At 48.2% G+C, this 14,528-nt stretch overlaps 1 protein-coding gene across 4 annotated transcripts in view; it reads left to right on the forward strand.

Moving 5' to 3' along the window:
- The first annotated feature begins 1,969 nt into the window (after window positions 1-1,969).
- CNPY2 (canopy FGF signaling regulator 2) overlaps window positions 1,970-14,528 on the forward strand; it is a 56,122-nt gene continuing 43,563 nt past the window's right edge. Inside the window, exons 1-3 of one of the 4 annotated variants that reach the window (XM_069758381.1) lie at window positions 4,904-5,028; window positions 12,386-12,450; window positions 12,535-12,591. In XM_069758381.1, coding sequence (XP_069614482.1) covers window positions 12,440-12,450; window positions 12,535-12,591 — 68 coding nt within the window. In that variant the 5' untranslated portion in view covers window positions 4,904-5,028; window positions 12,386-12,439. Of the gene's footprint in view, window positions 2,250-4,903; window positions 5,029-12,385; window positions 12,592-14,528 lie in introns of those variants that run through there. The other 3 variants (XM_069758383.1, XM_069758382.1, XM_069758380.1) reach the window with 3 other exon arrangements.

Consider the following 14,528-nt stretch of genomic DNA (forward strand, 5'->3'; position numbering starts at 1 on the left):
GAGTGGGTGGGGGACGGAGCCAGGACCGGACTTCTGAGCACGCTTGTGTGCCAGGATCTTGGTCCTGGTGAGGGATCTATGAGGATACGGGGTGGCAGTACACACCGTACTCATAGTCCGCTTGTGGGAATACAGGTGTGACTGCTCACCCTGTATCCCTTCCGGAAAAACCTGAAAGAAAAACGACGCACATTGAGGTAGATAAGGGTCTAATGAAAGACCCGTGTCCACTTCCTACTGACACTAAGCTAAACTGAAGAGTATAATGCCAGTCGGTGGGGTGTACACTGCAGAGGAGGAGCTAACTTTTTTATTTGCATAGTGTCAGCCTCCTAGTGGCAGCAGCATACACCCATGGTTCCTGTGTCCCCCAATGAGAGGCGATAAAGAAATCTCCGTTTTCCATTTATGATGTAAAGAAAACTCATCATCCTCGCAACCAGTGGGCCATCATCCTCACCGCCAGTGCGGCATCATCCTTGCAGCCAGTGCGGTATCATCCTCGCAGCCAGTGCGGCATCATCCTCACCGCCAGTGCGCCATCATCCTCGCAGCCAGTGCGGCATCACCTTCACAGCCAGTGTGCCATCATCCTCACCGCCAGTGCGGCATCCTCCTCGCAGCCTGTGCGGCATCATCCTCGCAGCTAGTGAAACCTCATCCTTACCGCCAGTGCGCCATCATCCTCGCAGCCAGTAAATCATCATCCTCACAGCCAGTAAATCATCATCCTCACAGCCAGTGAAACATCATCATCCTCAGAGCGAGGGCAGCATCATCCTCAGGGTATGTGCACACGTATTCTGGAGGAATGCGGATTTTGAAAAACCGCTGCGGTTTTTCTGCGGATTTATCGCGGTTTCTACTGCGGATTCCGCTGCTGTTTTCTACTGGAGGAGGTGTAAAACCGCAGCGGAATCCGCACAAAGAATTAACATGCTGCAGAATATAAACCGCTGCGTTTCCGCGCGGTTTTTTCCACAGCATGTGCACTGCGGATTTTGTTTCCCATAGGTTAACATGGTACTGCAAACTCATGGGAAACCGCTGCTGATCCGCAGCAAAATCCGCAGCGCGTGCACATACCCTCACAGTAAGGTCTTTTTCCTCCCGTCGAAATCTGTTGAGTTTTGAAAAAACAGGGTCCTGCAAATTTTTCTGCAGGATCCTGTTTTTTCCCAGACTTGTATTAGGGACAGATTGTGACGGATGGCTATCTGTTTCATCCGTCGTGCACTGGATCTGTTGGAAAATAACGGTCTGTCGTGCAGAGAAAACGTTCAGAGGAACGTTTTTCTGCACGTTGGAAAATTGTGATATGCTAATGACCCGCGGCTCCTGCCCTACTGCGAGCGCGAGCCGAGTGTCATGCGTCTGTGCCCCGAGCCTCCGCACAGAGCGAATCGGATGAATTTCTCCGCCTCCTCCATTGCCGGGGTCAGCGTATAACGCACAGCACACGGATGATATCTGAGTGATGTGCGATCTCTCACTCGCACCCATAGGCTTATATGGGTGCGAGGGAGACGAGTCTCGGCCGAGTGTCGGTGATAATCGCAGCATGCTGTGATTTCACTCGCACACTGAAAACGGCTGAGGAAAAAACTGGGGATGTGAGCTGCCCCATAGACGAATACTGGTCCGAGTGCGATGTGATTTTCTGTCGCACATCACTCGTCCGTGCTGTAGTGTGACCTAAGTGAAACATCAGTGCAGCAGCATCCTCAGGTTCCTCACAGCCAGGAAAGATGAAAGTTGCCCCTTGATAAAGAAGTGTTCCTGAGCACCAGGGTCCCTCAGTCGCCACCTTCAGCCCCAATACAAACTGGTTATTATGTGAGTATATACATCCCATTAAGTACATTACATCTACTGCGCCTGCGCACACAGCTTTCTGCAGGTATGGACACTGGTTGGTGTTTAGACGCTTACGTGTCACATGATTCTGACGTCACGGTCACGTGACCATGATACCTCCAAAGTCTTTCTAGAGCGTAGCGGCTCTACATCGCCACGCACGTTCTCTGGGGGCCTACTCAGGGAGATGTAGCTGTCTCCGCTCTGCCTGATCGCAGCTAATCAATGAGTTGATTGTCGGGGACAGTTTTATGACGTGAAGTGCGGGCGTCCAGAGGCGGGACAGGTGATGGCGTCTACCACTTCTCCCCATTGTCATGAGGCAGGGTGCTGGGCACACTCGTAGAGGGGCTTCTCAGTGTTGCTGAAGCTGCCGATGTGTACAGGAGCCGGTAACCTGCTGGGTGGTCGGGGGAGGGATCCGGGACCTTTGGAGGATGCTAGGGAGTTCGGTGTTGGGGGCAAAGCTTTCATGCAGTGCGAGGAGAATGGAGGACATGATACTCCATCTTACTTATATAGAGAGTTTCATAAAGTAATGTGTTACAGCAGTGTAGCGGTGCTCGGCTGGAAGCGCCATCCCCAGCAGTGTAGCGGTGCTCGGCTGGAAGCCCCATCCCCAGCAGTGTAGCGGTGCTCGGCTGGAAGCCCCGTCCCCAGCAGTGTAGCGGTGCTCGGCTGGAAGCGCCATCCCCAGCAGTGTAGCGGTGCTCGGCTGGAAGCGCCATCCCCAGCAGTGTAGCGGTGCTCGGCTGGAAGCGCCATCCCCAGCAGTGTAGCGGTGCTCGGCTGGAAGCCCCATCCCCAGCAGTGTAGCGGTGCTCGGCTGGAAGCCCCATCCCCAGCAGTGTAGCGGTGCTCGGCTGGAAGCCCCGTCCCCAGCAGTGTAGCGGTGCTCGGCTGGAAGCCCCGTCCCCAGCAGTGTAGCGGTGCTCGGCTGGAAGCGCCATCCCCAGCAGTGTAGCGGTGCTCGGCTGGAAGCGCCATCCCCAGCAGTGTAGCGGTGCTCGGCTGGAAGCCCCGTCCCCAGCAGTGTAGCGGTGCTCGGCTGGAAGCCCCGTCCCCAGCAGTGTAGCGGTGCTCGGCTGGAAGCCCCGTCCCCAGCAGTGTAGCGGTGCTCGGCTGGAAGCGCCATCCCCAGCAGTGTAGCGGTGTTCGGCTGGAAGCCCCGTCCCCAGCAGTGTAGCGGTGCTCGGCTGGAAGCCCCGTCCCCAGCAGTGTAGCGGTGCTCGGCTGGAAGCCCCGTCCCCAGCAGTGTAGCGGTGCTCGGCTGGAAGCGCCATCCCCAGCAGTGTAGCGGTGCTCGGCTGGAAGCCCCGTCCCCAGCAGTGTAGCGGTGCTCGGCTGGAAGCCCCATCCCCAGCAGTGTAGCGGTGCTCGGCTGGAAGCCCCGTCCCCAGCAGTGTAGCGGTGCTCGGCTGGAAGCGCCATCCCCAGCAGTGTAGCGGTGTTCGGCTGGAAGCCCCGTCCCCAGCAGTGTAGCGGTGCTCGGCTGGAAGCCCCGTCCCCAGCAGTGTAGCGGTGCTCGGCTGGAAGCCCCGTCCCCAGCAGTGTAGCGGTGCTCGGCTGGAAGCGCCGTCCCCAGCAGTGTAGCGGTGCTCGGCTGGAAGCCCCGTCCCCAGCAGTGTAGCGGTGCTCGGCTGGAAGCCCCGTCCCCAGCAGTGTAGCGGTGCTCGGCTGGAAGCCCCGTCCCCAGCAGTGTAGCGGTGCTCGGCTGGAAGCCCCGTCCCCAGCAGTGTAGCGGTGCTCGGCTGGAAGCGCCATCCCCAGCAGTGTAGCGGTGCTTGGCTGGAAGCCCCGTCCCCAGCAGTGTAGCGGTGCTCGGCTGGAAGCCCCATCCCCAGCAGTGTAGCGGTGCTCGGCTGGAAGCCCCGTCCCCAGCAGTGTAGCGGTGCTCGGCTGGAAGCGCCATCCCCAGCAGTGTAGCGGTGTTCGGCTGGAAGCCCCGTCCCCAGCAGTGTAGCGGTGCTCGGCTGGAAGCCCCGTCCCCAGCAGTGTAGCGGTGCTCGGCTGGAAGCCCCGTCCCCAGCAGTGTAGCGGTGCTCGGCTGGAAGCCCCGTCCCCAGCAGTGTAGCGGTGCTCGGCTGGAAGCGCCATCCCCAGCAGTGTAGCGGTGCTCGGCTGGAAGCGCCATCCCCAGCAGTGTAGCGGTGTTCGGCTGTAAGCGCCATCCCCAGCAGTGTAGCGGTGCTCGGCTGGAAGCCCCGTCCCCAGCAGTGTAGCGGTGCTCGGCTGGAAGCCCCGTCCCCAGCAGTGTAGCGGTGCTTGGCTGGGAGCCGAAAGTAAAAAGTATGATGCGACTATCAGCCATGTTCGTTGCATTCGCTGCATGTTGTCCTCTGAATTGATAATCAGAAAAGATCGCCAGACCTTTAGGATGTGTGCACACGTTGCGGATTGGGGTGCAGAATTTTCTGCACAAAATCTGCATCTCCTGGCAGAAAATGCAGATTTGATGCTTTTTTTTAATGTGGATTTTGTGCGTTTTTGTTGCGGATTTCCTGCTTTTTTTTTTTTACCCCTGCGGATTTCTATAATGGAAGGGTGAAGAAATGCTGCAGATCCGCACAAAAGTAGTGACGTGCTCCTTCTTTTGATCCGCACCGTTAGTACAGCATTTTTTTTTCTTATTGATTTACATTGTACTGTAAATCACAGTGCGGATCTGCAGCGTTTCTGCGTGGAAAAAAACGCTGCGAATCCGCATCGTGCGCACATAGCCTTAGTATTGTTGTTTTTTTTTTCTTCTCCATATGAGAAAAACTGGTGATACATTGATGAAAATCAGTCTCTTTGGTTTTGTTTTGCTTTTTGTTTTTGTGGGGGGGGGGGGGGGGTCATACAAAAAAAAATAACATGAATTTGGCCTAATGTAGATTTATATTATGCAACTATTCTACAATTTGTATTCACTGTTGGTTTTTCAAAATTAAAAAAGTTTTTTTTTAGTTTTTTGGGGGTTTTTTTGCAAAAACTTTGAGAAGATATTGCTGTCTGTCTGGTTCTGAGCATTGAGTCATTTTCTATGTGTTTGATCAATCTGCAGGTTTTGGGGTGGACACTATATAAAGATGGTGTGTCCTAAATCCCACTGGCTTCTGCTTGCCGTTACTTTGGTTCCATTATTCAGTTGTTCGCTGGCCAGAAGAGGGCAGGATGTGCACTGCGGAGGTGAGACGTGACGGCCGGCATTGTGTGCTTCACGCTGCCTTACATTACCTGTGTAGTGTATTATATAGAACGCTCTATAATTTCTAAGTGTAACTGTTTTTGTATTACCATGAAGTTTATCACCTCTTTACTGTCATTAATATACAGTTATCATCTTTTTGAAGGGTTTCATTTATTTATTTTATGAAAAGTAGAAAATCGGTATCCAGACATAATGCACTAACCTACTTTGTCTAATAAAATGACTTTAGCAGATAAATCAGGAGCACTGTGCGCCACAGAAATTTTTCACTACAGATTTTATCGTAAATCTGCTGTCAAAATTCTTACCAATTACTTTAACATCCAGACAAGGTATTTGCTGCAGATATCACTAATGCATTACACACCCAGGTACATTATTCTGCCAATTAGGCTACATTGACAAGAACATATTTTTGGTTGTGTGCTCAGTGGCTTGTATACAGACCAATGTTAGCCCACGTGCTGGTGCACAGGTCCGTACAGAAGGCATCGCAGCAGCTGCTGGTCTGATGTCATTTACGGACCAGGCAAGTGTATGTATGTGTGTCTAATAAAAAAATATATATATGTATAGCATATACTGTATATACACGCACACTGGGCGTAACTATAGTATGATGGGCCCCAAGTGCAAGATTTTGACCCCCCATCCATACATATATATTTACTGTTATTGTGCACAGTTAAGTCAGTTGAAGATTAAATGATCTCTAAAAGGCATAAAGTTAAAGATGACACATTTCCTTTTGTATTTTAGGCAAAAAAAAAAAAAAGAAATTATTTTTTACATGTTAATAATTACGAAAGGTTTTAGACCTTATTTAGCCTGACAAGGTTATGGCTTGTTAACTATCGTCGTTAGGAAAGGCCAGGTGATGCAAATCTCCCAGTTTTATAAACAAAAAACAGCAAATTCTAACCTTGTGCCAAAAAATAGCAGCCATGAGTTTGTCTAAGGTTGTGTGCACACGATGCTGATTTTTCTCTTCGCCACGACAGCACCCACTGAGAGAGGGGATCCGCCCCTAGGAACAGGAAACCCTACGGAGAGATAAAAGGGGCGGTCCCCCTCGCTCCCACAGTTTTGGTTTCCTGTTCCTACGGGAAGATCCACGGAGAAGAGGATTCCCAGCCTGGACGCCGCTTGCGCAGTTTACCTGTGAGGACGGCAAGGGCTCCAGGACTGGATGCAGCGTCGGGGGTGCTGATTCAGTTTTCCCCCCTCTGCTGGCAGACATCGCGAGACCGGGTCGTGCTGGGGCTGTTTCGCGGCAGATGTCCGGCGGTCTGCGGGGCAAGCACCAGGTGGTAGCGTCGCGCCGTCCTCGGCGGACGCCTGTGCGGTGTGGAGCCCCAGCGTATGCCCCCGGAAGTACTGGTAAGCTTCCGGGGTGCGGGAGGAGTGAGACGACGCCGGCGCTGAAGCGGGTAACAGCGCCGGCACACACAATATGGCCACGACCCGGAAGTGGTTAGCACTTCCGGGTTCAACAGGAAGAACATGGCGGCCCCCATATGAAAAGGACGCCGGCGCTGCATCCCGGCGTCCAAAAATGGATTCTGCAAGAGAGCCTGCGGTACCTTCTCTAGAGGTTACCGCTGTCACCCCTTGCAGCCGTACCAACAGCAGCAGCCGCTCTAGGCAGAGCGGATCGTCCAAAAGGAAGCCACCTGCACCTGTGTCTCCTCCTCAGCCGGTACCTGATCGGTCAGCTTCTGGGTGAGTGTGCATCTACCCCACTAGCCTGATTATTGTCCCTCTCCCTTTACATAGGCAAAAAGAAGGGAAAAAGCGAAACACAAGCAGTGTGCGTTATGTATCCAGCCCCTTCCAGACAGTTACTCTAAAAGGCTATGTGATTCATGCATAAAGATCACGTTACAGGAAGAAGCCTCAGTTAAATCAGAGGATATAAGACTCATGATCAGGGAAGAATTACGAGCCCTACAAAGTGTTGACAGAGAGCCACGTATTAAGGAGAAGAGAGGATACGTTTCACCTGTATCCGATCAGCCCTCTGAGCTAGAGGAGGCAAATTCAGATAGAACGCAGCAAGATGTATCCTCAGATGAGGATCAGGATACGTGTTTCCCCACAGATAGCATTGACAATCTGGTGAGATCAGTTTGCAATACCATGGGCATAGAAGATCCTAAAGTCCCTAGATCTCAGCAAGACATTATGTTTGCTGGCCTATCCGAAAAGAAGAGACCCTCTTTTCCGGTAATAACGGCAGTAAAGAGTTTAATCAAAAAAGAGTGGGAAAGCCAGGGGCAGAGGGGGTTACCACCGTCCTCAAAAAGACGCTACCCCTTTAATGATGAAGAGTTCGCAACATGGTCAAAAGCCCCGAAAGTAGACGCAGCTGTGGCGTCTACATCAAAAAGATCCTTACTGCCTGTGGAGGATTCATGCTCGTTGCAAGATCCTCTAGATCGTAAAGCCGATTCACTTCTTAAAAGAGCATGGGAGACTTCTGCAGGGGCTTTTAAACCGGCAATCTCAGCCACATGCACCGCAAGATCCATGCTTGTCTGGCTGAGTGACTTGGAAGAAGGGCTGAAAGGAGGTCTCTCTCTCTCGAGAGAGAGAGAAATTATTGTCCTCTATACCCCTAATTAGAGGTGCCACAGCCTTTCTAGCGGACTCATCTGCCGATTCTATACGCCTGGCAGCCAAGTAGGCTGGATTAACAAATGCAGCACGTAGGGCCCTATGGCTTAAGGGCTGGAAGGGTGATCCCCAAACCAAGTCTAAGTTATGCGGCCTTCCATGTCAGGGTGAGTACCTGTTCGGTACCAAACTGGATGAGATCCTGACTAAAGCAGGGGAGAGGAAGAAAGGCTTTCCTAATAGTAATAATTACCTTCCGTTTTATAGGAGAGCGTTCAGAAAGCCCGCATTTAATAAGAGGAAGGAGTTTAAGAACCAAGATCGCCGGGCCACAAGAGATACAAAACAAAGGGGTGCGTTCTTTGGGAAGCGCCCTTTCAAGTTTGAAGACAAACCCCGTTAGGACAGATCTACCTGTGGGAGGCAGATTGTGCTCCTTCGCAAATCAATGGCGGGCGATAACAGCAAATATTTGGGCAAATGACCTTATCACCTCTGGGTTACAACTAAAATTTTCCCAAGTCCCTCCGGACTCATTTCTATTGACTTCATTAAAGTCTCAGTTACAACAAGAGGCATTGGAGCAGGAGGTAATGAATCTCCTATCCAAGGGAGTCTTGGTGGAGGTTCCATTCCTACAGGAGGGAAAAGGATTCTATTCCCCGTTATTTCTAATTCCTAAACCAGATGGAACATTCAGAACTATTATTAATCTACCTAGAAAATCAAACCTTTAAAATGGAGTCTATCCGGTCCACCATTAAACTCCTGTTTCCCTATTGCTTTATGACAGTTCTCGACCTTAAAGATGCGTATTACCATCTACCTATTCATACAGAGCATCAACGATATCTACGTGTAGCGATTGTACTGAATGGGTGTGTCCGACACTTTCAGTATACTGCAATGCCTTTTGGGCTATCTATAGCCCCAAAAGTATTCACTAAGCTAATGGCGGAGGTAATGTCGTATCTAAGATTAAAAGACACTCTCGTGATTCCCTACCTAGATGACATCTTAGTAGTAGGAAATTCTCCTTCACAATGTCAACAACGGTTGAGTGATATGATAATATCTCTGCAAAAATTGGGTTGGATAATAAACTGGGAAAAATCTAGACTTCTCCCAACAACTCGGCAAATTTTTCTGGGGATTATATTAGATTCTACAAGCCAGAGATGTTTCCTTCCGGAAAATAAACAAATAACGGTTAGAAATAAGGTTCAGTCGGTAATAGATAAACCCCTAATTTCCTTGAGAGAAGGCATGTCCCTTCTTGGCTCCTTCACGTCATGTATCCCAGCGGTCCCATGGGCCCAATTCCATTCGAGGCATTTACAGTATGCAATTTTACATGAAGAAAAATCTCATGGTCATTTAAATATTAAGATTTCCCTTTCTAATGAAGTAGTCCAATCTCTGAACTGGTGGCTAGAACCAAGAAACTTGGGTAGTGGGGTCCCCTGGGTAGTTAAACCCTCAAACATAATATATACGGATGCCAGTCCTACTGGCTGGGGAGCACATTTAGGAAACCACCTAGTCCAAGGACTATGGTCAGTCACGGAGTCAGAAGACTCTTCTAATATAAGAGAGCTAAAAGCTATCTATCATGCTCTATGTGAATTCCTTCCGCTGCTACACGGGACACATACCAGAATTCTGTCAGACAACATGACATCAGTCGCCTATATCAATCATCAAGGAGGAACAAGATCGGGAACACTTATGTCTATAACAGAGGACATCCTAACTATAGCCGAAGAACATCTTCTGTCCCTGTCAGCGCTACATGTCAGAGGAGTGGACAACTCAAGAGCAGACTTCCTCAGTTGTCATACCCTCCACCAAGGGGAGTGGGTCCTAAATCCTCACATCTTCAAAATGATAACTATGAAATGGGGTACACCCAAGATAGATCTCTTCGCCACAAGACACAACCGGCAATTAAAGAGGTTTGCTTCAATGTTCCGGGCCGACAATCCCAATATTCTCGATGCCCTTCAGGCTCCCTGGACCTTTCAAAAAGCATACGCGTTTCCTCCTCTGATTCTTCTTCCAACGGTAATCAGGAAGATAAGGGAGGACCGGGCAAACATAATCTTGATTGCCCCATTTTGGCCAAAAAGACCATGGTTTTCCCTGCTCAGAGCCATGTCCATCTCGGATCCGTGGATCCTCCCGGAGGATCAGGATCTTCTTTCCCAGGGGCCCTACAACCACCCTCATGTGAAGGGACTAAGGTTGACAGCCTGGAATTTGAGAGGCAGCTGTTAAAACTAAGAGGCTTCTCCAATAATGTAATTAATACCTTGTTGACAAGTAGAAAAAGATCCACTACTGCCATATATGTGAGAGTGTGGAAGAAATTTCTAGATCTCTATCCATCAGCGTTGTCTAGTGAAATTCCCGTCTCCACTATTCTAGAATTTCTTCAGAAAGGACGTGACCTAGGTCTTTCAGTTAATACTCTGAAGGTACAAGTTTCTGCTCTAGGGGCCTTGTATAGTCACAATGTTGCGGGTAATAGATGGATAGCCAGGTTTATTTCAGCTTGCCAGAGATCAGAGCCAGTTCAGATTCCGCAGATGCCTCCTTGGGATATTAATTTGGTCCTGGAAGCCTTAACAGGTCACCCATTTGAGCCTCTAGACTCAGCTCACATTAAATATATTTCACTTAAGACCGTTCTTCTTGTCGCGCTAGTATCGGCAAGAAGAGTAGGTGACATACAGGCGCTATCTGTAGATCCTCCCTTTATGTCAATATTTCCAGATAGAATTGTCCTGAAGACAGACCCTTCCTACCTTCCTAAGATGTGTACAAAATTTCATAGATCTCAAGAGATCCTTCTTCCTTCTTTCTATAATAATCCTACAGACCAGGAGGAAGAGAAATACCATACTTTAGATGTTAGAAGGGCTATAATAGCTTATCTGGATAGGACTAGCGCCTGGAGGAAGAGCAGGGCTCTCTTTGTTTCCTTCCAGGGTCAAAGGAAAGGATCTGGTGTTACAAAAGGCACACTATCCCGATGGATTCGGGAGGCGATATACCTGGCCTATTCGTCTAAAGGAGAGAGTCCACCTGAGACTGTGAAGGCACATTCCACCCGGGCAATAGCATCATCCTGGGCAGAGCGAGCAGAGGTTCCTATAGAACTCATATGTAAGGCCGCAACCTGGTCTTCTCCTTCTACCTTCTATAATCACTATAGATTAGATCTATCCGCCTCCACTGACTTGTGTTTTGGTGGATCCGTTCTTAATACAATCATCCCCCCCCAAATAACTATCTCTGAAAGTCTCTCAGTGGGTGCTGTCGTGGCGAAGAGAAAACACCGGATTACGTACCGGTAATGCTCTTTTATAGAGCCACGACAGCACCCCTTCACTTCCCTCCCATTTATATATATTAGTGTACATATGAGCACTGTTAAGGGTGGTGGATTCTTGTAGTTATACGTAGTTAAATTATAATAAATGATGATAAAGAATTGTCTACTAAAACTGGTGGGCGGTTCCTCGCAATCTCTGTAACCCAAACTGTGGGAGCGAGGGGGACCGCCCCTTTTATCTCTCCGTAGGGTTTCCTGTTCCTAGGGGCGGATCCCCTCTCAGTGGGTGCTGTCGTGGCTCTATAAAAGAGCATTACCGGTACGTAATCCGGTGTTTTGCTGCGGATCCGCAGCAGTTTCCCATGAGTTTACAGTACAATGTAAACCTATGGGAAACCAAAAATGCTGTGCCCATGCTGCGGAAAAAACGCGCGGAAACGCAGCGTTTTATTTTCCGCAGCATGTCAATTCTTTGTGCGGAATCCGCAGCGTTTTTACATCTGCTCCAATAGAAAACTGCAGATGTAAATCCGCAATAGAAACCGCGATAAATCCGCAGGAAAAAACGCAGCGGATTTATCAAATCCGCTGCGGAAAAATCCGCAGTGGACCATTCTATGTGTGCACATACCCTTATAAGCTGCCTACCACTCTGAAAATGAAAATGGTGGAGATCCACAAAGCAGGAGAAGGATATAAAAGATAAAGCTTTTTTAAGATACGCTTTCCTCAGTTTGAAATGTAATTAAGAAATGGCAGATAACAGGAACAGTGGAGGTCAAGATAAGGTCTGGAAGACCAAGCAACATTTCAGTGATAGCTGCCCGTAGGATTGTTAGAAACCAGCAGCGTGTATTGCCATGCATGGATATGATGGGACTGCGCACTGCAATACACTTCAACTGGATGTGCATCTGACAACACATATCCAGTTGAAGTTTCTGCTCACCCCCACGGTCCCGGTCAAAACCTCTGCAACCTCGGTCATTACGCCCCTGGTGGTACTTGAAAGTTTGTGAATCCTTCAGAATTTTCCGCATTTCACCATATATTTTGCTCTCCGCTACATCAGGTTTTCACAAAAGTCCAAAATCATGTTTGTGAGTGACAAAGTATGAACCTCTTCTTTCAGGATCTGATGCGACTTCCTTCTGTGTTAATAACTGCATCTAAATGTTTCCTGTAATTGTTGATTTTATTGTAAAAGTAATGTAGAAGTATGGAAGACGCTGGTGGGTTCACAAACTTTCAAGCACTACTGTAAGTATGTAGATATGGTAATATCTATACAGTGTTCAAATAGACAGATCATTTATAAAGGAACTATCACTGAATCCAAAAGCGAAGTAGTGTATCAACAAAAGCTTTCTTTTTCTTTTTAGTAACACGGTCTTGAAGTTAAAAACAGTTTTCCACAAACATGCTGCAATCTCTGTATGGTGACCGGGTGCGAATGCCAATTACAGGACAGCCATATTCATCACACTAATAGAATGTCGCCTAATCTGACTCCTCCCTCTCATTTACATAGAGCGCTACTTTCATTGGGGGAGGGGGACTGCAAACAAAACAAGGTGATACAGTTCAGGTAAATTGAGCCTTTTGATTATAAAGAATATATGTCTTGCATTAATTTCAGGCAAAATAATAAACTGATTTCTATTTTCCTCTCCTGGAATGTTGGCTCCATTCCAGAGAATAAAGCTGGTTATACAGATACTATAGCTGACGTCCGCGTGCTCATTCAGCTGTCTATTATTTCTAATGACATTCCATACACAAGAATGTTCGGGTGCACCAAGCATTCATGCGCTTTTACAGCAAATTGTGGCGAAGGCTGCTGCTAAACGGCTCTGGCAGCAACTTAACTCCTGAAAAACAAGATTCGGGCATTTAAAATTCAAACCGCTTGACCCTTATTTCTCCCTTATTTTCCCCAATTCAGATTAGCTGATCTGGTCAATATCACTGGGTCCGACCTTTCGATAATTGGTATGGGGGCTTTTAAAGTTGTGGTAACCCTTGTTACGAACCCTCACAAAGCCCAGGGCACATTGCATTGTAAACTGAGAGTAGAGATGCCTTCCTTTACACAATAAGTTACACTCTCAAGGCAAAAGATCTCTCTAAGGCAGGGGTGCAAGGGTCGCAATGCCAAACTCAACCAATCCCAATGACTGCCTAAAAAAAATTAAAGGGATATTTACATGAATACATCACCAAAACCACCATCAGTACATTACAACATCACCAGAAACAAGTTTTGAGTGTTTGAGGACGATTAGGAGAGATTCTACTCAAAAAAATAAGAGTGAACATACACTAACTTACACTGAATTTTTGGAGCAGAAACTAAGCAGAATCTCCCCAAATATTCTTCATATTCTCTTAAGTTTTGAGGATTTTTAAATGTTAACATAGCCATGAAGCATGTTTTGGATTTCTACATGTGTACGAGACCAGAACTACCGTCGGAACTGCCGTCAGCACATGACTCTGGCGTCAGAACCGCCGTCGGCGCACAACTGGCATTGGAAGCGCTGTCGGCACAGCCATTGGTATATGTATGTAGCACCAAGCTTACTACACTGAAAAGTAATTCCAAACACACTTCACCTTTGGATCCTCCTGGAGCGTTTAGTGGTTCCCTCCGTGTCCTCGCCTCTTCTACGACCCAGTTCCAGCAGCAGTGTAGTGATGGCAACCTCGTGCTAACCTCATCACGTCAAGGCTGACAAGCACTATGCTGCTCCTGTCCCGATGCCACAGTGTTCAAATCTATTCATGTCTGAAAGAAGCAAATACATTTGAAGTTAGGAGCGGCATCTCTCGGGTAGTTCTGCTGGCCACACAACATGTTGTGCATTCCTGCTCTAAGGGCTTGCTCACAAGACCATACAGTGGGGGAAAAAAAGTATTTAGTCAGCCACCAATTGTGCAAGTTCTCCCACTTAAAAAGATGAGAAGCCTGTAATTGACATCATAGGTAGACCACAACTACGAGAGTCAAAATGAGAAAGCAAATCCAGAAAATCGCCTTGTCTGATTTGGCAAGATTTGCAAATTATGGTGGAAAAGAGGTATTTGCTCACCTAAAAACTTACAAGATTTCTGGCTCTCACAGACCTGTAACTTCTTCTTTAAGAGGCTCCTCTGTCCTCCACTCATTACCTGTAGTAATGGAACCTGTTTGAACTTATCAGTATAAAAGACACCTGTCCACAACCTCAAACAGTCACACTCCAAACTCCACTATGGTGAAGACCAAAGAGCTGTCGAAGGACACCAGAAACAAAATTGTAGCCCTGCACTAGGCTGGGAAAACTGAATTTGCAATATGCAAGCAGCTTGGTGTGATGAAATCAACTGTGGGAGCAATAATAAGAAAATGGAAGACATACAAGACCACTGATTATCTACATCGATTGGGGGCTCCACGCAAGATCTCACCCTGTGGGGTCAAAATTATCACAAGTACGATAAGCAAAAATCCCAGAACCACACGGGGGGACCTATTGAATGACC

The sequence above is a fragment of the Ranitomeya imitator genome, chromosome 3 (genome assembly GCF_032444005.1).
Source record: "Ranitomeya imitator isolate aRanImi1 chromosome 3, aRanImi1.pri, whole genome shotgun sequence".
Classification (NCBI taxonomy): domain Eukaryota; kingdom Metazoa; phylum Chordata; class Amphibia; order Anura; family Dendrobatidae; genus Ranitomeya; species Ranitomeya imitator.